The sequence below is a fragment of the Drosophila serrata genome, unplaced genomic scaffold (genome assembly GCF_035046125.1).
Source record: "Drosophila serrata isolate PLE 108 unplaced genomic scaffold, ASM3504612v1 contig_241, whole genome shotgun sequence".
Lineage (NCBI taxonomy): Eukaryota > Metazoa > Arthropoda > Insecta > Diptera > Drosophilidae > Drosophila > Drosophila serrata.
In genome coordinates, this window is record NW_028257139.1 from 1 (window position 1) to 24,720 (window position 24,720).

A 24,720-nucleotide genomic window follows, 5' to 3' on the forward strand; every position below is an offset into this window, starting at 1 on the left:
TTATAAATGCAGTGGACTGTATTATTTTTGTCTTAGGTGTTTTATGTTTATTAATTCATGTAAGCGTCTTAGAATAAGTTTTATAAGCGGGTGCGATAAGCGAGCGGTTGCGGGTAAATTCCAACTAGATCTAACTGGCGAAAATATAGAAACGTGCAGAAGAAAAATAAAGATCGCGTGATGTCCCAATACTCATGCACATATACTGCATTTTGGCTATGAGTGTGAGCTTAAAGCTTTATGTTGTAAACAAGACAATTATGTTCAGTAAACTAGGTACGATAATATGCAAAATAATAACAAGTAAAGAAGTAATAATTAACGACCGATTCATTCCTCAACATACCGGCCCCCCTGAACGACGGTTCAGTTCAAAGGAAGCACAGCAATTTTTGTAATGGGGCGCTTGTAAATTCCTCTGGCAGTTCTAACTGTGGCCACACGAACCCTCTGATCCTGGCCAGGATGAACCTCAATAATTCTTCCCAACAGCCACTTGCTTGGCGGCTGATTCGGCTCCTTTAAAACCACAAGGGTGTCCAATGCAACATTTGGAGCATCTTGTTGCCATTTCGTGCGAGTTTGAAGAGTGCTGAGATACTCTAAGTTCCAGCGTTTCCAGAACCCTTGAACCTTGGCCTGCAATTGTCTCTAGCGCTGCAGTCTATCAATGTGTGCATCCAGGAAAGATGGCTCCGGTACCGAAGTAAGAGGCTGACCTGTTAGAAAATGAGAAGGAGTTAGCGGGTTAAGGCTGTGATCGCTGGGTGCGCACAAAGGACGAGAATTCAGAAGTCCTTCTATCTGAATTAACAGGGTCGAATATTCCTCGAATGTTAATGCACTGCAGCCAGTAACTCGTTTTAGGTGCAGCTTTATAGATCGCACTCCAGTTTCCCAAATCCCTCCAAATTGGGGTGCAGAAGGTGGGATGAAATGCCAATTAATTTCATGAGTCGAGAAAAAGCTTGAAATCTCTTCATTTTGACTTTGGGCAATTGCGATCCGTTGCATCTCATCTAATTCTCGTTTAGCCCCATGAAACGTAGTACCATTGTCCGAATAAGTATAAATCTGATATTGGCCCACGTCGAGCCCAAAATCGTTTAAATGCGGCTATAAAAGCGGATGTTGTCAGATCACTGACCAATTTAATATGTATCGCTTTTGTACATAGACAAACGAAAATTGCAAACCAAGCCTTTCCAAATCTTGGTGTCCGACCTGTAGATACTTTGATTGTTACAGGTCCAGCATAATCCAAGCCAGTGTGAAGAAATCAACGGGCGGGTTGAACTCGGAAGTTGGGCAAATCAGCCATAAGTTGAGAACTCGTGTGTCTTCGCTGCATGAAGCAAGTTCTGCAATTAAATATGGTTTTGCGGACGAGGTTTCGGGCTCCTACAATCCAATATCGTTGTCGTAAACTGTGAAACGTGTATTCTACTCCAGCGTGTAGCGAGGCAGCATGTTGATATCGAACAAGTAGAGCAGCAATGGGAGATTCCTTAGGCAGAATTATGGGATGTTTTGCATCATAATTAGCCATAGAATTGTCTATGCGACCACCAACACGCATTACGTTCTGCTCGTCTATAAAGGGGTTGTATCGAATCAACTTAGATCTCTTTGACAATGGCTGTTCGGTGCTTAACTGCTTGTATTCCATTTTAAAAAACTCCTTCTGGACGTGGGTGAATATTCTAGATCGTGCGTATTGTAGTTCCCACGCCGACAGGAACACCGAAAGTTGATTCCTTCTACGAAGGCGATGGACGAAACGAATGCAGTAGCATAGAGTCCTCAATAAACGAGACCATGAGGAGGCTTTGTTGATCATACAGGTAAGCTCGTTTCCGTCCTCGGAAATGTGTAGATTAACCTTTGGCTCGGCCTTTACCTCTAAGCATGCCTGTTCTTCTGTCGACAAAACAAACTTGGCCTTAACGGGTGGCCAAGTTGAACGTGACTGAGATAACCAAGCTGGTCCATTCCACCAGATTTTATGATCAACGAGGTCCTTTGGAAATAGTCCTCGCGATGCGCAGTCAGCTGGATTATCGCCACTTCTAATATGCTGCCAGCAGCTTCGTGGACATGCCTCCAAAATCTCAGCAGTGCGATTGCAAACATATGTGTTCCAAGTCCGTGGAGATGATGATAGCCAATGTAAAACTATTTCAGAGTCTGACCAACAATAGATTCTGGAAATAGGAATAGTTAGTGATTGCTTAACCAGTGAAATCAATTTCGAGAGTAAGTGGGCTGCGTTTAGCTCAAGTCGAGGAATGGAAATAGGCTTAATAGGAGCCACGCGAGTTTTTGCCATTATCAGCTTCACTGCATATCCATTATTGACCTCGACGCGACTATAGATGACAGCTGCATATGCCTGAGATGAGGCATCCGCAAATCCATGCAGTTCAATTGATTGGTGTGGCGCTGCTATGTAACGAGGCACTCGACAAGTTTCCAATACGTGCATTTGAAATACGAACTGTTGCCACCGTGTGCATAATTGCGAAGGCAATACCTCATTCCATTCGACAGAACTCAGCCAGCTATCTTGAAAGAGAATCTTCAACAACACAGTTGTGGGCGCAATCAAACCCAGCGGATCGTAGATCTTGGCTAGTTCCGAAAGCAAAGTGCGTTTGGTTAAAGTTGTTGTGATTCTAGGGGTTTCTAACTTGAAGGAGATATAGTCAGTTCTTGGTTTCCAGCATAGTCCCAAAACTTTAATAACTCGATCAGAAGTTTCCTGCTCGAAAGCGTCAGGAGGATACTCACAATTCTCCTGTGGTAATGACTTTAAGAGTGCGTAGCAGTTTGAGCTCCACTTTCGAAGTTTGAATTGAGCTTCGCTCAGAAGTAGAATTAGTTCATCTTTGAGTGCAATGAGATCCTTAATTTTATCGCATCCAGTAGGAATATCATCAACGTAAGCGTCTCTGTTAAGAATGACTGCAGCGTTCGGATACAAATCTGCATAGTCGATCGCAAGCTGCTTAAGAACCCTGACGGCTAAGAACGGCGATGAAGCTAATCCGTATGTGACGGTCAGCAATCGATAGTGATCCAGTGGTGCGTTCTCCTCCTTTCTCCAAACTATACGTTGGTATTGCGTATGCTCGTCTGAGACCAAAATTCCTCTGAACATATTTTCGATGTCAGCGCAAAATACATAAAGATGCTGACGGAAACGAAGACATACTCCAATTAAATCCCTTTGAATAGGTGGGCCTATGTGAAGCCGCGAATTGAGCGATTGACCCGTGGAATCCTTTCCTGAGCCGTCAAATACCACTCGGCAACGTGTGGTAGTACTATCTGGTTTAAACACTGCGTGGTGCGCCAAATAGTTGCAATGTGCTGAATCCTCAGCCGCTGCAGCTGCAGGTATCAATTCCATGTGTCCTCTTTTCAAATAGTCATCCATAAAATCTACGTATTGTTGTTTGAGTCCAGGGAATTTCCGAAATTTCCGCTCTAAAGCGGCGAAGCGGTTTAAAGCCTGTGGCAACGTTGATCCAATTGGCGTAATGGGCTCCTTAAATGGGTACTGAACAATGTATACACCATCATCTCTGCGAGCATGCGTTGCCAGAAAGTGTTGTTCTGCAGGATCACTGGAGTCTATCGTTGCTTTACTTGGATGAACTTGTTCCATATCCATGAATGATCGAACTAACGAATCCAAATCTTCGTTGCAATCGTTGAAGCTGCCTGTAATAACCCAACCAAAATTAGTTTGTAGTGCGATGGGGTATTCAATACCAAACTCTCGACGATTTCCAGTATATATGCTCCACAGTTGATCAGCGCCCAGAATAACGTCGATTTTTCCCGGAGCTCCAAACGTTGGATCAGCCAATGGAAGACTGCAAATCGTTTTCCAGATAGGAGAGCTGGACTTGACCTGTTGACCTGGAATCAAAGAAGTCAGAGAACTCATAATTAGACCAGAGATCTCCAGGGTTGCAGTAGTGGTTCTTGAGAGCAGGGTAAAGCTGGCACGTCCTCGGCTAACACCAGCCGGGTTAGCACCTAATCCAGCCACTGAGATGCGAGCATGCGTGCGTGAAATTCCTATCCTTTGGATGAACGACTCGGCTACCATAGTTATTGTCGATCCAGTATCGAGCAATAACCGACATGTGATCCTGTTGCCCCATGTGTCGATTACATTGGCCAGAATAGTTGGCAGTATGGTTTGATTGTTAGCCCTCTCCAGAGTGTGATGACTAACAGCGGCAGTATCAGCAACTTTATCAATCGTATTGAATTCAGCAGTTGACAGATGAGCAGGAGCCAAAGGAACCGATCTTGAATCAACCGGATGAACTAACGTGTGGTGCTTAGCATTGCACTGACGACAAGTGTTCGATGAGTTACAATCCCTGACTTGATGAGATCGACTCAGGCAATTGAAACATAGCTTAGTATCCCTGGCGAAGGTGCGGCGGTCTAGTACATCTAAAACTTTGAATTCAGCACATGCATATATATTGTGCTGACCTTGACAATAAATACATTCGCGGGACTGCTGATTTCATCCACTTGCATGATAGGCGACTTGGTGGCGTTTACTCTGGACTGGTCTTGACGGTTGTATTACGTGTAACTCCTGACAAGACTCCAAAGTATCACAATGAGCAAAAAGGAAACTAAATAAATCATTTATGGTGACCTCTTCTTTGACCGACGTATTACAGTTGGCCCAAGCCTGTTTGATTTCAGAACTTAATTTTGAGAGCAAAATATGAATTAGCCATACATCGCGGCTGTCGCAGTTCAGCGCGTGTAGGCCACGAATACATTCGTCGGCAGAGTCAATTACATTACGTAACTCAGCGATATTCGAATTGTTAGCGGTAGGCAACGACAGAAACTTCTGAACAAAAGTTCGAGCGATGAGCGTTTTCTTGTTATAAGGATTTTCCAATTTCTCCCATGCGTCTTGGTAATTATCATTACAAACGGCAATATGTTTAATTAGGGACAGAGCTTCACCATCCAAATATGATTTCAGATAATGAAACTTTTGGCACTTGGAAAGCTTGTTGTTATTGTCTACTGAGCTTAGAAACAGATCACTAAACTGGCTCCAATCCTCGTATTTTCCAGAAAATGTGGGAATCCGAATTTTCTCAAACCTTAAGTCAGTTGCTCCCGATGAGGAATGAATTTGTTCCAATAGTTGGTTTTGTCCCTCGAATAGACGTTCCACTGTACTTGAGAGCAAAATGTTAGACTGGTCTTGGCCATAATCTTGCCCTCCCATCTCCTTTATGGCTTTACTAAAAATAGCGTGCGCGCTGTAGAACTTGTCTTCATATTCGGGTATATCCAAGCCAGGGTCTTCATATCCCTCCTCCATGTTGAATGCTACTAAATCCTCGGAGAGCTCCATAAAGTGGTCGAAAGTTGCTACTAAACGATTCAGCTTCACCTGCAATGTTTCCACATTATCACATCTCTGTGAAAACTCTGTAGCGCTGTTAAGGGTGCGAGTTATTTGCCCCTTGCAGGCACCACGTTGTTGAATCGTCCGATGCATTATTGGGTTCATTACGAAGAAAAGTCTTTATCTGTGGCTTATTATTCACGAAAATAAACACAAAAGCAATCGCGGTTATCCGGCTACTCGAACGGACCAAAATTTGTTATGTTTATAAATGCAGTGGACTGTATTATTTTTGTCTTAGGTGTTTTATGTTTATTAATTCATGTAGCGTCTTAGAATAAGTTTTATAAGCGGGTGCGATAAGCGAGCGGTTGCGGGTAAATTCCAACTAGATCTGACTGGCGAAAATATAGAAACGTGCAGAAGAAAAATAAAGATCGCGTGATGTCCCAATACTCATGCACATATACTGCATTTTGGCTATGAGTGTGAGCTTAAAGCTTTATGTTGTAAACAAGACAATTATGTTCAGTAAACTAGGTACGATAATATGCAAAATAATAACAAGTAAAGAAGTAATAATTAACGACCGATTAATTCCTCAACAATTACAAATTCTTATTTGAAACTAGGTATACTCGTACCTTTTGGCTATGTCCATGCAGTTCTAGGTTCCCCATCCACCAGGTGATTTTTGCAGGTGGTCTCGAGCCGATTGCCTGGCACTCGATCTCATATTTTCGATCCGCCGACATTGGTTGGTTGTTGAAACTGATTTCCACGAGGAGAGGGCGCACTGCAACACACACAGTTTGTTTATAAAAACGCATTAATTTTCATCGTTAATTTATTTGCTTAAATTGCCATTTAAGGTTGGTTTTCATTCCCTCTTTTTTCTGTTATTGTTTCTGCCTGTTGCGACAGCAGCATTTTGTTGATTTATTCAAATTGTGTGTGAAAAATCGAAATCGAAATGGAAATGACAGGCAATGCAATTAAAATTAATTGCAACAAATTACGATAGCCACTAGCAATGGCAACTGCATTGGCAACAATGTCGAGCATAGGGCACCCAGATATTTCTGCTTTTCCGTGAAGGGACGGGCACATAATATAAAATGATAAATGTCAGGCGGAAAAATACTTGCAGGAATACAGCAACAAATTGATGAAAAGTTTATCGTTTTTGGGTAACAATAATAATTCACAATGAAAATCTCATTAAAGATTCCTCCGTTCACTCGCAACTTGTGCTCTTGAACTCTTGAATCTTTAAAAAGCCAAAAGACAAAAACAAAAAATAAATTCCGACTGGCACCGCGGCTGGTCATTTAATAAATAATTGGCATATGGCCAATTGGCATTGGCTATTGTCGGATTCGCAGATCACAAACAATGCATTAAATTTCAGCCAATAAATATTCATGCAATTATATTTATGTAATTTGAATATTTTGTTAATATTCATGGTGACAGCAATTTGTTTACCCACAAAATTGAAAATTGCCCAAACAAATAGACAATAACAAACATATTTTTTGCTCTACCCAAACATGGTCACGTAACGCTTCGAGTCCCGGGTTCATTATCGGTATTACACAATTTCCCATCGTTATCGGGACTGTGATTGTTTTTCCGCGCTTCCCGTCTCTATTTTTATTTTGCGCTTTGCTGAATTCATTGCAAATTATAAATTACGCACATTGGGTTTCAATTGGAAAATGATTATAAATATTAAAAAATATCATGTGTTTTGCGAATAATTCAGATAGAATAGTATTTGACAGGTTGTTTAAATTATTACTGAAATAATCGAGTTTTTAAATTGTTATTCAAGGTTGCAAATAAACCCATTAGAGGGTATCAATTCACATGATACCTTTAAGAATATATTTATTTATATATTTCCAGCAAATTAAAGGACTTAACCGTTGTTATTTTTTCAGTTGTTACATTTGCTGCGGTTGGCCGCGCATTTTGTGCGTTAATTTAAAGCCGTGACATTTCAGTTAAAACCAAATGCGATAATAAAAAGGAAAAAAAGCAATAGCATTGCAGCGAGGTGTAATGCAACAATCTACAATTTTATTTATATCAATTCCAGCTTTTCTGTTGTTGTTTTTCTTCTCCTGCATATATTACAGTATTATTCCACATTTTTTAATGTTTTCATAGGCACTGAACAGGTTTCATGCGGTTGTTGTTCTTGCAGCTGCTTCTACTGCAGCGCTTTACTGTAATTAAATTAATTATGCACATTTGCATTGAAAAATCATTTAAATATTTAATTTAACGCACCGCTCAGGCGAGCATAGAAGACCAGGCCCAAAGGACGACACCAAAATCGTCCCAAACAGCGATTAAATTGTTTAAGGCTTGAAAAACAAAACATTTCTGTTTGCCAAAATCGGAGGAAAATAAATAATTCTTCCTTTAAAAGCTTGTCTCTCGAATGCAATTCAGATTTAAATAAGGGAAAACAGCCCCCAAGGAAAATTCGGGCAGACTTGCATACCAAATGATGCATGGGGAAAATTTTAATTCAATTAAATGCTGCACATCGGCTTTGGCCAGCCCTTTTGGGGACTTAAATTGTGTGCTAATGAGGAACACTCATAATTGTTGTTGCTAGGGAGGGAGTGGGTGTCGTGCCGGGCGTAATCTAATTGTTAGTGGCCATAAAATTAACTAATTAAGGTCGTACTTATTATTCAACTGCCCTGTTTCCCGGTCGCCCGTTCTGTCATTACACGCGAACTTGAACACACACAGAAAAAACATCGCAAAAGTCTGTTAGCACTGAGTGGCGAAACCTGGTTAGGACCACCCACCCACCACCCTATCCTCTGCATTTCAAGGTCATTTGCTAAACATATTACGAAACTGTGGCCACATTAATTGACCAAGTTAGCGACATTCCGCCGCCTCATCCAAGGCATTCCTTATTGGCGTGTTAACTTTTATGTCTTCGCCTGTGCGACATATTCCTTGTGTCCCGAACTCGGGGCAATAATATCAAATATGCGCATCACCAGCTGCTGTCAGTGGAACATTTTTACATTATTTTTTGTCGGTTACTGGAAGCCTAAGTAGGAATTGACGTCCAATTGCTTTGGCGTTTTGAGAGCCATGACAGACGCGCCAAAGTGCCATAAAATTCTATGGCCAATCTTTGGCTCTTAGCGCAATGCCAGGGGCCTAATAACCAAGTATACAACACAAATATTATGCGGCAATAGGCCAAGAATACGAAGAGGTAGAGTGGTCTGAACTTGAAGATAATTCTGCTACCTGATTTAATATGAAAATTGTTGCTTTTCAGAGTAAATTTCAGCCTAGAGTTAGCAGTGTATATTTATTTATAATATATAAAGTATTTCACAATTCGAAATACACTAGAAATGCCCTCCATTCCCTCTTTAAAATTTGATTCCGCAACTAATAAAGTTGACTGAATTCCTATTTTCATTGTTGCCATGACAAATAAACTTGGTGGAAAGTGCTTGCCCAAGCACAAATCTTTTAACCACTCACACTCGCAACGAAGCACACATGAAATTGGCAACAAATTTAATTCAATTTAACAATTTGCATTGCCACTGACCGTGCCCGTTCCCGAGCAGAGTGTTGAAAAAGGGGCATTTAAAAAATTTGCACAAAATAATAAATCCATTGGGGTCATGCACACTCCACTAACCTGAACGCAACTTCTATACATACATCCACAAAGGGGAAAATACATAGTTCGATACCATGTTGGGTCGTACAATATGCGCCGGGTCACAGGTCATGGTAGGTAGGATAAGTTACGCACAGGAATTTCTGGTTATATAGTATACTTTTTTCGTGTTCGGGTATCGCATGCAATGTTGCTGCTCGGGCCGTTTGCATTTTGTTATATTTGCATAAGCCATTTTATTATCTATTTTTTGCCCACCCAGCCTCCCTGGGCTCTTCTACAGGGGTTTCTTTTTTTGTTTGTTGCCGGGTGCCTGGATGGTTTTTATCTGCGCAGCTATTTGTTAAAACTTTTATCGCAACGCTTAAAACCAAACAACAAAAGCAAGACCGCACAATCAGAATCAGAAAAAGTGAAATAAATACAATAAATAAATAAATTGTTTGGCAAAACGCTTTTAGCACCATATTTGGGTCGTTTAAGCTCGCTTCAATGCAGACAAATTTTCAATTTATTATAAAAAGAAAGGGAGGACATTTAATGAAACCGAAAACCGAAATATACAAGGCTTTTTTAAAGTTGAGATAAAAATAAGGCTTACAGTTTTTTAATTAAAAACCGACAAATAAAAACAAACAACATATTATATTAAGTCTGGTCATATTGTGAACTCTGTGGAGTTTATTTATCTGTAGACTTTAAAGTTGAGTTTGCTTTTTGGTAAAGCGTAAATATTAATAACAACTCTCTCTTGTAGTATTCATTTCGTATATATTTATATATATCTTTTTAAAGAGTACTCACGGTATAGCTCAATGGTTATGTTGGTGGCCACATATTTCTTGTGGAAGTTGCTCGCCTGGCAGGTGTAGACCGCATGCTGGTGGATGCGTGATAGGTTGCGAACCACCAGCTTGCTGTTGATGGTCCCGTCGTAGGTGTAATCGACAACGCTGTTCTGCAGCTGCCCATTCATCAGCCAGGTGACAGTTGGTGGCGGAGAGCCTGAAAAATTGTAGAAAAAGGAGAGGTTTTAAAGGAGGATTTAAAATATAACCAAGTTCATTAGATGTTTTGGTTGTTTCAATAAAAATCAACATCATACCGAGTTCAATGCTCCCGAATTACCCAGAACTTGGCATTTTGTACTACAAATCATTTTAATGTCATACAAATCATTCATAATTTTCTAAAAGGGCAAACGAAGTAAGATTGACTTGACTCGTTATTATCGAAAATTATCCATTACCTGGAATAAAGTGGCTGTTATAGTCTATCCTTAGAACCCCTAATTTGGTTAGCTGTGTGGAGCTTGTTAACTAGCCACCGCTGTGGTGCAATCGCTGCGGAGTGTGGTCCACTTAAGCCGGCACACAGAACGCTCAGCCACATTACTCATACGCAGCGTGTGGCACTTGGCCGCTTTTAACGACTTCAACTTAATCAAGCGCTGAAATTAGCTTTTGTGTGCGTATATGAGCGCACATTAATTTAATAGCAACGGGTGGTCGGTCACTCATTCAAAAGGAAGGCAAATAATACACTGAGAAATAATGGATCACATTGGTAAGAGGGGTGCTTTTTGGCATCTCTCCTGATATTCTCTTAGTCTACTTTTATTTCTTAAGTCTGCACAACTTTTTCTGCCAGTGTGAAACGCTGACACAAATAAATTCAGCGATATGCTTGTATATTTTTCTAATATTACATAGTTATTACGCAAAATGCTTGATGAGTAGCCATAAAAAGCAATGCGACTGAACAAGTGCCATTAAATCCACCTGGAAATTCACTAAAACTAAGCCACGGATGGCCCGAAAACTGCACTTGATATGTTTGAAAAATGTGTGACACGGACACATATATAGATTTTCATACACATATATATGCATGGAGCAGGATATGCGGAGAGGTGAACGCACATTACTTTGATTAATAACTGCCATTTGGTCGAGTTTTATGTTGTTTATGAAAATATTTCACATACTCTTGTGGATGTGTACATTTGAGTGTCTCTGTGTGGGTTAGTGTTTGAGTGTGTTTTGTGCCAGAGTAGATTAGCGCATGTGTAGCAAGGCGGCTTAATGGTTCCCAGTGATTGACTGAAATAGGAAAGAAAAGAGCCACAGAAAAGCGGAACGAAAAGTTTGATTTGGCAATGCAGTTGTGGCTGTCGTTTTAAAGAAGGAGTTCTCACAGAGACTCATGTTTTCACTTTAAAGCCACTGGCTAGGTTTCCTTCCAAGCCATGTGTGGTATCTGCCTGTTTTTTAATGTCAACATAAGGTGCCACAGCCATACAAACACAGCTGACTTGCCTTTACTCTATACACAAAACGCACTCAAAGTTTGTACTAGTTTTTTTCTCTCTCGGCTTTTCTTTCTTCTAACCAGCATTTTTATACACTCTCAAGAATATGAGTTTAAGAGTTGACCATAAAGAAGCTACTACTATACATAAACAATTTTAAAATGTATAAATAAAAAATACTCACGGTTTATATATTTTATTTTTACTTTAAGGGTAAAGAAACCCCAACCAAAAGCTAAGTTCAATTTAATATATTTTCTCTTTGTTTCTGTTGTGTTTTTGGGTTAATTTTAAGACCTAAAATTGTAAATTTGTTTTGTTTTACTTTTTTTATAAAGTGCATAAAAATATCGTTGCATAACTATTGCTTAAAACATATTCCATAGAACCCATCCATTTTCCAAGAGTATTTTGGCTTTCGTCCCCCAAAAGCAGGCTTCTCTCTTTTATTTCTTTTTACTTTTTTGCCAAGTGCTTTGCCATTTTTAGTACAGGCATCCAAAAACGGGTTTTTGTGCCAGGCAGCTGAAAAGCAGCAGCAGCAGCAGCATGAGGCAAAAGCGACATTAGCATTTCTTTGCCATGTCCACCTGGCACCCACCAGGTCCACGTTCGCCAGGTGGATCCACCACCACCCACTTCCTAATGAGCAGCCAGCATTCAAATGCGTGCCAGTTTTTAGCGTTTCCTTTCGGCGAAGACTTAAAGCCGCTGCCTGCCAAGTCCGACTCACTTATGCACTTTTGCACACACGTTACCAGGGCTCAGAGGGCGAGAGTCTCTCTTTCTGGTTGCCTATTGTTCTGTTTACTCACATTATTAAGCATTACACAGGGGAAAATCTATGACCAACTTTGATTTAAACTTTTTGGAATATATACTATTGGAGGATAACAGTTGATAAATATATCAATATGTTAGGAGTGCTTGTCATAGCTTTATGAAATGAGGATTGAATATTATAATACAATAATATTTATAAAAGCCTTTGTACTGGCTTTTATATTTGTACTAAAATTATCATTCCCTTAAGCAACGTTTATAATTGAACCCCCCTCAGATAGTAATATTTTATCATAAACCCAAACTGATTTTAATTTTCTCTGAGTGCACTGAATGCGACGAGAAGCACTATGAAGGGTTGGAAGGAGCCCCTCAGTTATGCAATGCTGAAATATTTGCTTGTTTAGTTTTGCATATCTTTTGCATCTCCTGCTGCATCTGCTTTGGATTTGTCTCGGGTGAAACAGATACACTCCCGGATACCAGGATGGTGGGGCAGGGTCTTTGCAAACAAAGCACTCAAGAAATAGAAGCACCAACAACAAAAATTTAGGACTCTTGATAGTAACACAAAAAAGAACAGAAAAAAAACAGTAGGAGCAGAAAAAGTAAAAGGAGGAAACTCTGCCATGCCACATAAATATATTTTATGTTGTTGTCTTTCCTACACTTTCTGTTTATTCAGTTCGCATTCTGTGTATCTCTCTGCCCCCGTTTCCTCGTTGCCATTTGACCTTTTGTCCAGCGAGGAAGCTGTAAAATAAATTTAAAGCTTCTCTGACTTTAAGGGTCCCTGTTTAAAGTATAACCAAATATTGCACCAAGTTTTTGTTCACAAGATTATTAATAAGCCAAACAAGCTATTAGTTTCAGGCAGAACAAATTTTAAAATAATGTACTAATCAAATTAGATAGACATTTTAACCCATTAATAAATATATAATCTCTGAAATCCCAAACAAAGTAATGTCCATTTAAAATTTAAAAGAGCAGCTAAAATTTAAAGCTCTACATTTAATATTAACTTATTAAAAAGTAATGTCAAGTTGCCTGGTAGGACTTCTTCATCTCCTTCGACTTTTTCCAACCTTCGGCTGTTTCTATTTTCGCGCTGTTTGGTAAATAACTTGTGTTGTTGCATGGCCCGTATTGCTGCACTTCCCTGCTCCGAAATGTGCCACAAAAACACAACCAGCCAGTGTGGCAGTAATAGTAATAGTAATAATAATAACTAAAAAAAAGGAAAGAAAATTTTTATAAAAATGCACACTATTTTGTAGCGGGCAACCTGCCTAGAGCAACAACAATGGTAAACACAATAACAATATGGGCAACGCTCACTTTGGCAAAAGCGGAAAACGCCTGCACTTCCGTTTGACACACCGAGAGAAAGAAAAGAAGAAAATGCGAAGGGTAGAAAGCCATTTCTGGCACACTTTTCCCATGCTGGGTACTTTCAAGGTATTAAGGGTTGTATGGAATAGTTTAATGAGAAGGACTATCCATTACTATTTCATATTTACAAAAATAAAGCAAAGTCTAGAAAGAAAACTAATATATTTAACTCATTAAAAAACCTAGAGCAGACTTTTGAAAAGAAAATAAAACAAAACAGGGTATTGAAATGTTTATCAGTATTCAGTTGAAATCCCCCCTGTTTTCCTATATGCTCCTGAGAGTTTCTGGAGGCTTGGAAGCGGGGGGAAAACTGAAGTCAGGAGGAGTAGAAGGAAAATGGGACAGAAACCACCGTGTGTAAAATTCATGGCGTGCCAAAGAAGGCAACGTTGAATATTATGCATTAGTGGCCACATAAACCCAGAGTTTTCCCACCGATTTTCCCCATTGCTCGGCAAATGCCAGCTCACAATGGCTGCCCCCCAGTTGCAATGTATATATTCTTTATGATTCGGCGGACTTGGGGAAGCTTGAAGAAGGGGAAACTGGAAGTAGATTGGTAATTTTTACAACCCACACTGACTGTGCTGTGCTGGTTTATAACTTCATTTCGCTCCCCGTTTCGCCGGCATTTTTCGGGGCTGGCGTGTCGCGCTCATTTGCAATGGTGGCCTCCTCCTAGGTTGCAATAAAATTTACTGCCCCTTTGTCGATTTCGCACACTCTTAAGCCGAAACAGGCAGCTACTCCGCCTCATTCCCTATATATTTCGGCTACCTTCATCTGCAACCCGGAGCGGTACACTCCTTTCTCATCGCCGCTGCCGCTTTTGACTTACTTCTCCTGATTGCACTTGTTTAAGTGGCAACTTTTTCAGCACTTTATGCTCTTAGACTCGCCTCCTCCCTCCTGGCTTTTTGTTTTTGCCACAGAATTGCAATTTCTGTAATGGACATTGCATGTTGAATGCCAAAGACCTGACCACACCAGAGCCCCAGCCAAAAGCAGCTAAGAATGGAAATGGAAATGGCCATGGAGTCGCAGACTGAGACGGAGATGGTGCCGGGCTGAGCATAATGTCAGCATTTGCTTGCAATTTATTTCCGCCCGCTGTTTAAGATTTCAGCAGGGCAGAACAAGCAGCACAGGCTACTATTTTCAATTTCACACCATTACCACGGCATGGCAACATCACAGAGATGTTCAGTGGTTTGCAAAAGGTACTGTCCATTTGAAAGACAAAAGTTATGGTCACTTAGAAATAAATATACAAATTCTAAATGGTTTAAAGAAGAAGAAAATTATCCATAATTTCAAAGAAACTAAACATTTTGTATATGACCATTTCTGTAATTATTCCTTAATTGAACAATTATTTTATACATTTTCCCAAGTGTAGCAATTTTCCTTACAACTAGGATCAATTTGTTCCTTTCAACTGTCAACGAGCCTGACCAAAAAGCACACATATACACACAGAGTCGTACATAAACCCAATTCACTTTCTCCCCCTCTTTTTGGACAAGTTTCAACTACTCCAATTGCTTGCCTCCGCCGCCCCACTCATTTGCCAACATCAACTGACTTCCTTTTTCCCTTGTCAACAACTTGGTCACAACCACCTCCCCCTCGTATGTATTCACATTTGTACATTGGCAACATTTTCCTTGCCCCCATTTAATTGGCACATACAACATTTTGAGTGCCCAATTCTGGTGATTTTCTTCTTTTTTTCCTCCACTCTCCTCCACTGCGCTCTCTCCTCCCGGAAAACTACTGACCAGTTAACAGTTGCCGGAGCAGTTTCAAGTGCAGTTTGCTGGCTTGGTGATTTATTTTATGTCAACGTTGACATGTCAAACCATTCAAAGTGGTTTCGCTTCCGCCCAGACCCAGAAACAAAAGGGGACTCCACAGCGATAAAGCACGCGACAGGGAAAGCGAATGGGAATGCCACTGCGAACGCCACCAGTCGACATACTTATGTCCGACACTGTGACGACTTTTGAGAGGAAAATACGAGCCATTTCCACTCACAACTCGCAATTGTCCTCTCAGTCCGCTTGCAGTCTCGCCTTTCGCGGCAACTTTATTTCGTACAAACAATTCTTATATTGGTTTTCATTAACAACAATTGACTTATGGGTTGTGTGTGCACAGAGATAAATGGGAGGGAGAAGTTTACACTGAAGGAAGCAGTATATATTACTAGATTTTATATTCCTCATTCCTCAGTAGCATAACCTAACCGAAAATAAAAGCTATAACTATGTTTCTCATTTCTCTATGAATGCTGTTAACATACTTATGATAGTTTCTGAAGCAATAAATAAAATATTTGAATTTACTTCAATACCAAAAGTTATTTCTGTGTACCCAGTGTTAACTTTTCGCCCTGGGAATCATCGATAACAAATCCTGCTGACTGCTCCCGGATTTTCTGGCCTTCCTCTTTAGTTGCTACTTGACTGTTTTTTAATCCTTTTGTTAAGGCGACACATTTTCGAAATTAACTTGGCTCCATTATTCCATCCTTTTTCCCTCACAATTGGCTTGTATTTCGCTTTGCTCTTTCGCTCTTTGGATTGAACTTTACATTAAAGTTCTCCACCTTATTTATTGTTTGTTGTTTATACTCTGGCCCCTTTGTTTGCATGCCAACAAAGCCTAGTTACTCCCTCTCTCTCTGTCCCCTCGATAGCGCATTTTTAATTTTGTGATTGTGTTCGTGCTGGATACGTTTATGATTATACAGCCACTTGTAAAGTTTAATTATTGATTGCATTTTATAGAGGGCACAATTAATATTTTATTTCAGTGGAAGTCCACTGCCTCGCATCGAATTCGGTAACTTTTTGATTAGCATTTCCGTGACTTACCGCCATAGACAACGCAAGTGACTTCCAGGCTGCCGCCCTCTTCATAAGGACCTGCCCTGGAATCGATTCGCATTCGTCGTTCGTTGAAGATATTCGGCTGCATTGGGGGCACTGTGAAGTAAAAAACAAAGAAAATGGAACTTATTAAATTATGTAATCTGTTAAATTCCGGTTATATCCTGACAGCTCTTTCGACAGCCGCAAATCAGAAACAATTTGGCATTGTCAAAAGCAATGTAAAAGGTATATATTTATTTACGCATATTCATGCATATCCCTCAAATAATAAATTGTAAGTTTTGCGGCTAACCGAGAAATCATTTCAGCTAATTTATGTTTGACTCTCTCTCCCTGTGTGTGCGAGCGAAACAAATATTAATTGCTTTTATAATCGTTTCTGGCTGGGCATATTTATTTATTTATGCGAATGTTGATTTTATTCCTACATATTTGTGTACAATGAACAAAAATATTGCTTTTTCTCTCCGTTTTTCAAACTGGTTGAAGTGGAAAGTTTTAATTGAGATTTTAGCAGAACAAACAGAAACGTTTTAGAATGGGTTGGGCTTTGCGGGCTTTCAATCTCCAAAAATACATAATAACTAACTAACTACATTTAAAAGCCACTTGTATTATTAATTAAAATTCTCTATTAATTTCAGTCCTTTCTATATGTAAAAATTATAATTTAATATGTTTTGTACCTAGTAACCCTTACGTAGATTATTGAAAAATATCACATTTTGCCAAATTACTTTTTGACAAGTATACTTTGTTGTTGATTTATAAAATCAAGTGTTTACTGTTCCAAATTAATTAGGATATTGCTCGCAATTTTGTAAAATATTTATGCCAGTAAGTGGCACACGAAATTGATTGAATCCCTGACATCAGTCAGTTCTGGGTATACGCACCAACAACTTCCAAATTTACATTGCTGTTGCGGGTCTGCGATAGCTTAAAGTCCACGCGACAGCGAAAGTTGCCCGCATCCTTTTCCTGAAAATGAAATGAAATTCCAATTATAAAGCGCTGCGATGTTGACACTCGCGATTCCGACGCGGATGGGAATGCGAATGGGGATGCGGATGGGGTTGGGGATGGACGTTACCTTAACCGGATTTATAAGCAATTCCGCCGGCTCCTTGTGCGTCCGGAAGATGGCCCGATCCTCGAGGACCTCCTCGTCCCGCCAGTGCGACGGGGTCCCAGCATGGGCGCCACGTGTGTCGTAGCTGTCAAAGGGATTGAGATACAGATACAGATACGGACGCGGACGCGGAGGCGGATACACGCGCTCGTAGGGCGCAGATTGACCTACCTGTAAATGGGTAAATTATTCTTGTACCAAACGACCAGCAGGACTTTGTCGTCGGGCAGACTGGAGCCCACATCGCATTTGATTTCGGCCGAGCTGTTCACCAGCACGCGCAGGATTTCGCCATCTAAAAGGAGAGATTGAAAGCAAAATAACATAAGAATGGAGTGGAAGTTGAGGCAAGTTTGCAAGTTTTATATTTTTAAGTTATCCGCTGAGCTGGGAAAATCTTTTAGCCAAGAATGAAAGTCAATTGAGTTGGCAAATTGATTTTCAAGTGGCTGCGGCAACGATTTGTCAAAAAGTGTTCAACAATTGCATAGCAGAGCTGGCACACTCATGCGTGGCAAGAGCAAATGAAGCATTATGAAGTTGCACTCATTTCGATAAAGTTGTTTGTGCCAAACTAGGAAAATATTTCATATTTTCTGGCAGCGATTCAAAGAATTTATCAAGTGATTCATTTTGGCCAGCCTGTCGAGAGAAGAACGCACAGCCAATTCTCTAATTACCCAAAAGATATTTGTGTAAATATAAATGAATATTAGGTTAATTGAAAGGAATTATGTTGTGTTCGATAAATATGAGAAATATGAAGGTAATCGTATATGTATATTGTTAAGCCTTGACCCCTCACTCGTATCTCACAGTAATATGGATACAATTTAAAATTCCTTAAGGGAATTACTTATTACAGAACTTTTCAAAATTATCAAATGTAACCCCTTAACAATCTCAGATTATTATTTATATCATTAATGACATTTTTTATTCAAATCGTATATATTTTATTCTATAGTTAGCAAGGTGTGGCTCTTAGGTATTTTTCCATCTACTCCCCTTTTTAATTACCTCTAAATCTGATCAAATCTCACTGTATTCGCACCATTTGGCTAAGCTTTAAAATATCGATCGATCTGTGGAAAATGAAAACCAAAAATAGCCAAAAATCGCCAAACAAAATCACAACATTCATGCGGCGATGGAGATACTGGGCAAGGGCGATGGGAAAACTAGATATAGCCGGGAAATGCAGCGACAAGCGACCACATAATGCCGCAAAACAAAGCACACAGAAAAAAAAAAACATTACGGCAAACCCGGAAAAAGCCGCCGCACGTGTGAGAAGGGAGATTGCGGCTAGGGGATAGTGGAAAAGCGGAGCTTAGGGGTGATTACCCAGCCACATGCGGATTACAAAATGGCCGCCATTTTCCTGTTGTGCTGTCCACGGCCCCCTACCCTGTGTGTGTATGTGTGTGTGTGAGTACGAGTGTGTGTTTATGCGGTAAAAATGCAATGGCAAATGCGTCTGGCGCGTAAAAAGAGCATGGGAAAAAAATCAAACGGGGATAAAAGTGAAAAAATTGTTGCTGTAGTGAACGAAGATTCAATTACCCTGGCGGGTAATCAACCATTTCTCAATTATCCTTGCAAATAAGGCAACAAAATAATCAACAAGATGGGTACATTGTAAAGAGAGACTCCACTCTTATATATTAACAGAGTATTAATGAGCTAGAACTCACAATAAAATAAAATCTATAAACAATAGACCTGGTGGGCTTATAAAGCTCTCATATAAGGATTAAGTAGTATAGAGAACACTCTGGTTTTCTAACCCAAATTCGGCTGCTGCACAATCAAACTGAGTTCAGACAGATGCTCCTTAGGGTCCTCTCCTTAAAACAAACATTATTGTAATGGATGCATTGACCCAATTTCTGGTATATTTAGATATGTCACATATCCCTATATAAAGGGCTGAGGGAAACGAGTTGCCAGTGACTTCTATGGCCATCATACTCCAGCACATCCCTAGGGTATTTGGGCGGATTGGAGCGACAAGTGGCTCGAATGGCAAAGGCATGGAAACGTACTTCTGACATCGACTTCGACATCGAACTTCACTTGCTCCTGCAGAGGGTAAACGCCTTTGGCACAGCTTTTGTTTCTAATTTTGCACTTGTGTGCGCAATGTGGCCGCAAAAGGCCTACACAAGGGGCAGGGGAAGGGAAGCACACTACCTCAGCTTAACACACACAAAGTTCCTCCCACAGTCGCAGGGACATGCTGGTGGCCTGGGGCCTACGGCTTCACTTCAAATTGGCCACACGGAGCACACCCGTAGCAGACCACATGATAAATAATCGATAAATTATGTGGACACATGTTTAATCTAGCATGAAATGGAATCATTTCCCTTCAATTTGTTGTTAGCCAGGCCAGCAAACAACAAAGCAAACGGTCCGCACAGAAAAAGCAGCGAACAGATGTGTTTTTGGTGCGTGGGAGGGGAAGGACCTATTTAAATATAAATAATGATCAAATTATAAACGTTGGAGAGTGTCCGCTGTCTGCGGCCTGGACATGTCGCTTCTTCCAGGGAATTGTTTGTTATACGCTAAATTATTGCGCATACGCCATGTTGCGGCACTTGGACGACTCAAGTTGGCACTGGGAAAACTTGTCTGGGTCTGTGTCTGGCATCCAGCCGCATCTCGCCCGAACTGAATGATTCATTCATCATTTGCTTAATTGCATGCCAAACATTACAATTACCCAAACGACAGCTCCAAGTGTCCACTGAGGAAACGATATTCTAGCCTGGCTCGCCACTCGTATGTATATACTATCCCCATATCAGACAGTGTCTGCTGTCTGGAGTTTCTTAATTAATATTTTATTTCATTAGCAGATTGGTCATGACACGACGTGTGTCGTCACCGAGAAATGTCAAAGTTTAAAGCACATTTGATTAGGATTTTGGGGGGTTAAATGGGCCAAATTAGTTGTGCAGCTAAACATTTGCAAAACTGTTGGAAACTGTTCAGTTAATGGGCCTTGTCAATGGCTGTGGTGGGTAAAATTTCATGTGGACAGGACAGAAATGCTGTTGAAGAGATGCGAATAGGCCATTCAGAGAGTGAGAATAAAACTAATTAGGTTTGCTTGAGGTACTTAATATATTCAGTTTGTTTCACTCATGACTCCTCTTTAAACATATATTTTTCGGTCTATTGCTTTAGCTTACTTCTTTTTAAAACTCTAACCAATTTATTCATTTACCAATGCTATACATATTTTAATTAAATGCAACCATCTTTGTTATCTTAGGAAAGCATTTCACATATTTTTGTTTTACAAACCATAGAATATTTTTGTAAGCATGGTCGGATATTTCAGGCATGTAGTTTCGTATCCAAGTTGTTTGCGTTCATTATGTGCTCAAAACTACGCCCGAGTTATCCCAATTACAACCACACACTCGCATACATACATCTCTTGGGCGGCTTTGTCTCCGGCACAAAAGCACAAACGACACAACAAACAACACAAACAACGACACTGAAAATGACTCTCTCTCTGGATATTCCTTCATGGCAGTGACTATAACAATGCTGCTACTTGTTGTAGCTGTGCCGCCACTGCTGGCTCCCTTCTCGGCTTAATGTAATTGAACTTTTTTCTAATTGACACTTGTCACTGGCAAAGACATTTAAAAAGCAACAGCGAAAAAGAAATAAACTTAATTTTGACGCATTTACACATACATTTATTTCAATTTCCCTGCACAACAAAGACAGCGAGGCAACAGAACACAGCAAACAATGCAGGATAACTACACCCACACAGTCAAACCAAGGCGACTTGTCTATCTGTGTGTGCTGTGTGCTTCTGCCACAATGGAAAGCCTCCACAATGGCACACACAAGCCGTTACTCGGGCCGGCGAATTTATTGCACTAGTGTGAATGTGAATGTAAGTGTTAGTGCTAGTGTGAGTGTGACTGTGAATGGGAAGTTGGAGGAGTGGATGCAGTCACCGCAAAGAAAAAGCTGCCAGAGTTGCTGCGGCGGCAGGTAAAAACAGCAGGAGGGCACAACTAAATACAAAAACCACGTGACAATGTTTTCCCTCTTCATTCGGTGGAGGGACCCCAATGATGGAGGAGATGATGACGAGTTCTCCCTGAATAGCAGACATTTCAGTGGTGCGGCAGAGTTGGATGTATCTGTGTATAGTATCTAGCAGCAGCCGGCAGCAGCAACTTTGTGTCGCATTCGCAGAAAGAAAAACCAAACCAAACCGCACGGGGAATGCATCAAGCTGTGAAGAGCAGCCAGCTGAAAGCAGACGGCGAACGTCCTGAAAATGGATAACTGGGCGTATGCGTGATGTGTGGTTGTTAAAGGCAACTCTGCAGGCGTTGAGCAGAGAGAGATACCTGCGGGCTTGATTCTAGATTGTTTCATTCTTGAAATTGGTATCTGGAAATACGTTTAATATACATCGTAGAAGATTTATTTTTAGCTGATTTTAAAATATCGCTTAATTGGGAGACTCTTCTTTAAACTCCGACTAGCTGGCTAAAACTAACTAAGCTAACCAAAAAAAGTGAATTGCATGACTTTACAATAATATTGCCTGAGAATGGGCGCACATGGCGTATGCGCGTTATGCATTGCACTTCGTTAAATCCAATAACAAGACAGACATCTCCCGCAACAGCAGCAAACTAAAATAACACACAATCAACAGAGACAGTTAGACAGGGTTTCCCTTCCCCCCAAAAAAAGGAAAATAAATACAAAAAAAGGGGGTTGCTGTTTTTCCCCGAAGCAATGGTGGATGGGGCAATAACAAGCATAGGCAGGCTGAGAGTCAGAAGGAGAATGCTGTCATCCGAGGGTAATTGACAGGAGTCGCTCAGAGGAACAGAGTCAAGGAACTCCTGCCTGCAGTTGCAATGATTATGTCAAACTGATTTTACTACAGCTCACATCCGGACAACTTTCATTGGCCTTAACATGTAGTATAACCAACGGGTTGTTTAATAATTCAATAGGAAAAAGCCCCAGCTCAAATGTATAAATCACAAGGAGTAAAAAAGGAATCTAGAATGAAAAGCCTGCAGCGACATTTGAGTGAAATATAAGCCCGAACCGAAAGTCAAACATAACCAAACTTTATGGATCACTGCAGACACGTGTGAGGGAAAACATTTTTCTTTCATTGCTCACGGACATCGTTAGCGCAAATTGTTGTGGCAAAGCGGAAGCAGAAGGAGGTAACAAATGCTGAGCTAATGTTAAGACTTCAAATCAAAGGCAACCTACAATCAAACGTGAAGAAGGTAAGAGTCAAGAAAGATTTGATTTTATTCCTTAAAGGATAACTCATCCAGGATTTTTTTATAAAATCTTAATGAATAAATCAAAAAGCTTCCGATGTAATGGCAGGGGAATTAAAGATAGTTCTTAATAATAAAGAATTACATTTTTGTCTGCTACGTGTCTACGTGTTTCGGATATAAAAAGATGGCTGATTAAATTTTCTAGCTCCAGTCCTAACTCTTCCTAATTTCCTTCTAGCTTTTTATATCTTTCCCCATTGACTCCTGGTCACATCTCCCTTTTACGATAAATCACAATTGGTATTTGGGCAACGATCGCGACACGTTCGCGCTGCCACAAAGTTTATTAAACGTCTCGCGACTTTGGCAATAACTTCGATTTTGGCGCTGGCTCGGGATTGCAATAAATTTGCTTTAATGTGCAATTTATGGGACACCATTTAATTAGTTTCAGTTGTTCGGCCGGCAAATTGATGTTGACAGAGATTATTGGTCCGGGCACGTAATGCAGCTAAAGCCTCCTCTGTCGCTCCCCGTACTTCGGCTCTCCGCCCTTTGGGCCATTTGCCTCTTGCTAATGGGCCAAAGTTGACTGGTGGCCTGAGGGGGGCTTAGGGGCATCCCTTTTCGGGATGTGGATGCCTCCAGTTTATTTGTACGTGTCGTCGAACGACTTGCGCCCGACTATAACTTCCGCTTGGCGCCCATTGACCTCGTCAACATTTATCTAACAGTTAAATGCCAGACACACACACTCACACACAGTAGCACACACAGTCATATATTGTGCACAGAAAAAAAATTAGCAAGGTGGTAATTTGGAGGTTCTTTAACTGTCTTATAAGGAAAACTTTTGATATTGTTACTGGCAATTCTTTATGTATTCATCAAGACTCTTTTAAGAGTGGTGTTATTACAAAGAATTTAATTGTTTTAGTTGTTTCAATTTCCACCAGAACATTTCTAGATATTTATAAACCTATTGTTCACGCTCTTTATCTTAGTACAAGACAATACACCAAATATAGTCACAGATATGTAGGTTGATATGAGCTTTGGTGAATTTATCCAATAATTGTTTCTTTGTGTCTTTTGTTGTCTCTGTGGTTGGCTCACTTTTGTCTAAAAGTTTTTCCCTGCCAATTTACTTGTGTTTGGTAGTTGGCGAGCCTGGCGTTAGCTATGATTATGACCGTGTTTATGGCACTGGCTGAAAAGCCTTTATCAAGATTAATTGCTGGAAAATTGTTATGCCCCAGCGACACTTTTAGCCTAATGTCTTTGCTTCTTGGGCCGATGTTGTATTTGTTGTTGTGCCAGTTAAATATTTACCAGCATGTTGAATACTTGAATGGCTAAATAGTTTACCCGAATCGATCGATATCCCTACACGCTCCATAGGCCACATTATTCCAATGAAAACCCAAGTTGTGGGCTTGAAGCTGTCTCCAGAGGGTTGATGTTGGAGTTTCCTAGTAGTTCCTTTGAAATCATTTTCAATTTCTTCTGGATGGAACTCTTTAAACCAACCCCCGGTTCGGTTTGGTACAGAACCTATTACAACATGCAAATAATAATTGCGCTATTAAAAGTCGCATATTAAATGCAACACGATTACTACATCTAATACTAGCGACCAGCAACGTCCAACTTGCAACGTGCCACACACTTGGGCCAAAAACAAGTGGCGGGAATGTGTAACGCTAACGCCCAACAATATATCGGCCTTGCCACAAAACAGACCTCTAAAAGGGTTAAGAGAAGTGAGAACCGAAAGTTGGAATTCACTTTAAAATTGAATAGGGGC

General features: G+C 40.4%; 1 protein-coding gene across 1 annotated transcript in view; it reads right to left on the reverse strand.

Annotated features, from left to right (window-relative positions):
- Window positions 1-6,015: 6,015 nt before the first annotated feature.
- The window catches only part of LOC147643866 (tyrosine-protein kinase-like otk), a 55,285-nt gene continuing 36,580 nt past the window's right edge, over window positions 6,016-24,720 (reverse strand). Inside the window, exons 3-8 of the mRNA XM_086832027.1 lie at window positions 17,779-17,902; window positions 17,569-17,692; window positions 17,372-17,456; window positions 16,458-16,568; window positions 9,891-10,091; window positions 6,016-6,203 (exon numbers count right to left, since the gene is read on the reverse strand). Of these exons, the coding sequence (XP_086688153.1) occupies window positions 6,016-6,203; window positions 9,891-10,091; window positions 16,458-16,568; window positions 17,372-17,456; window positions 17,569-17,692; window positions 17,779-17,902 (833 nt within the window). The remainder of the gene's footprint in view (window positions 6,204-9,890; window positions 10,092-16,457; window positions 16,569-17,371; window positions 17,457-17,568; window positions 17,693-17,778; window positions 17,903-24,720) is intronic.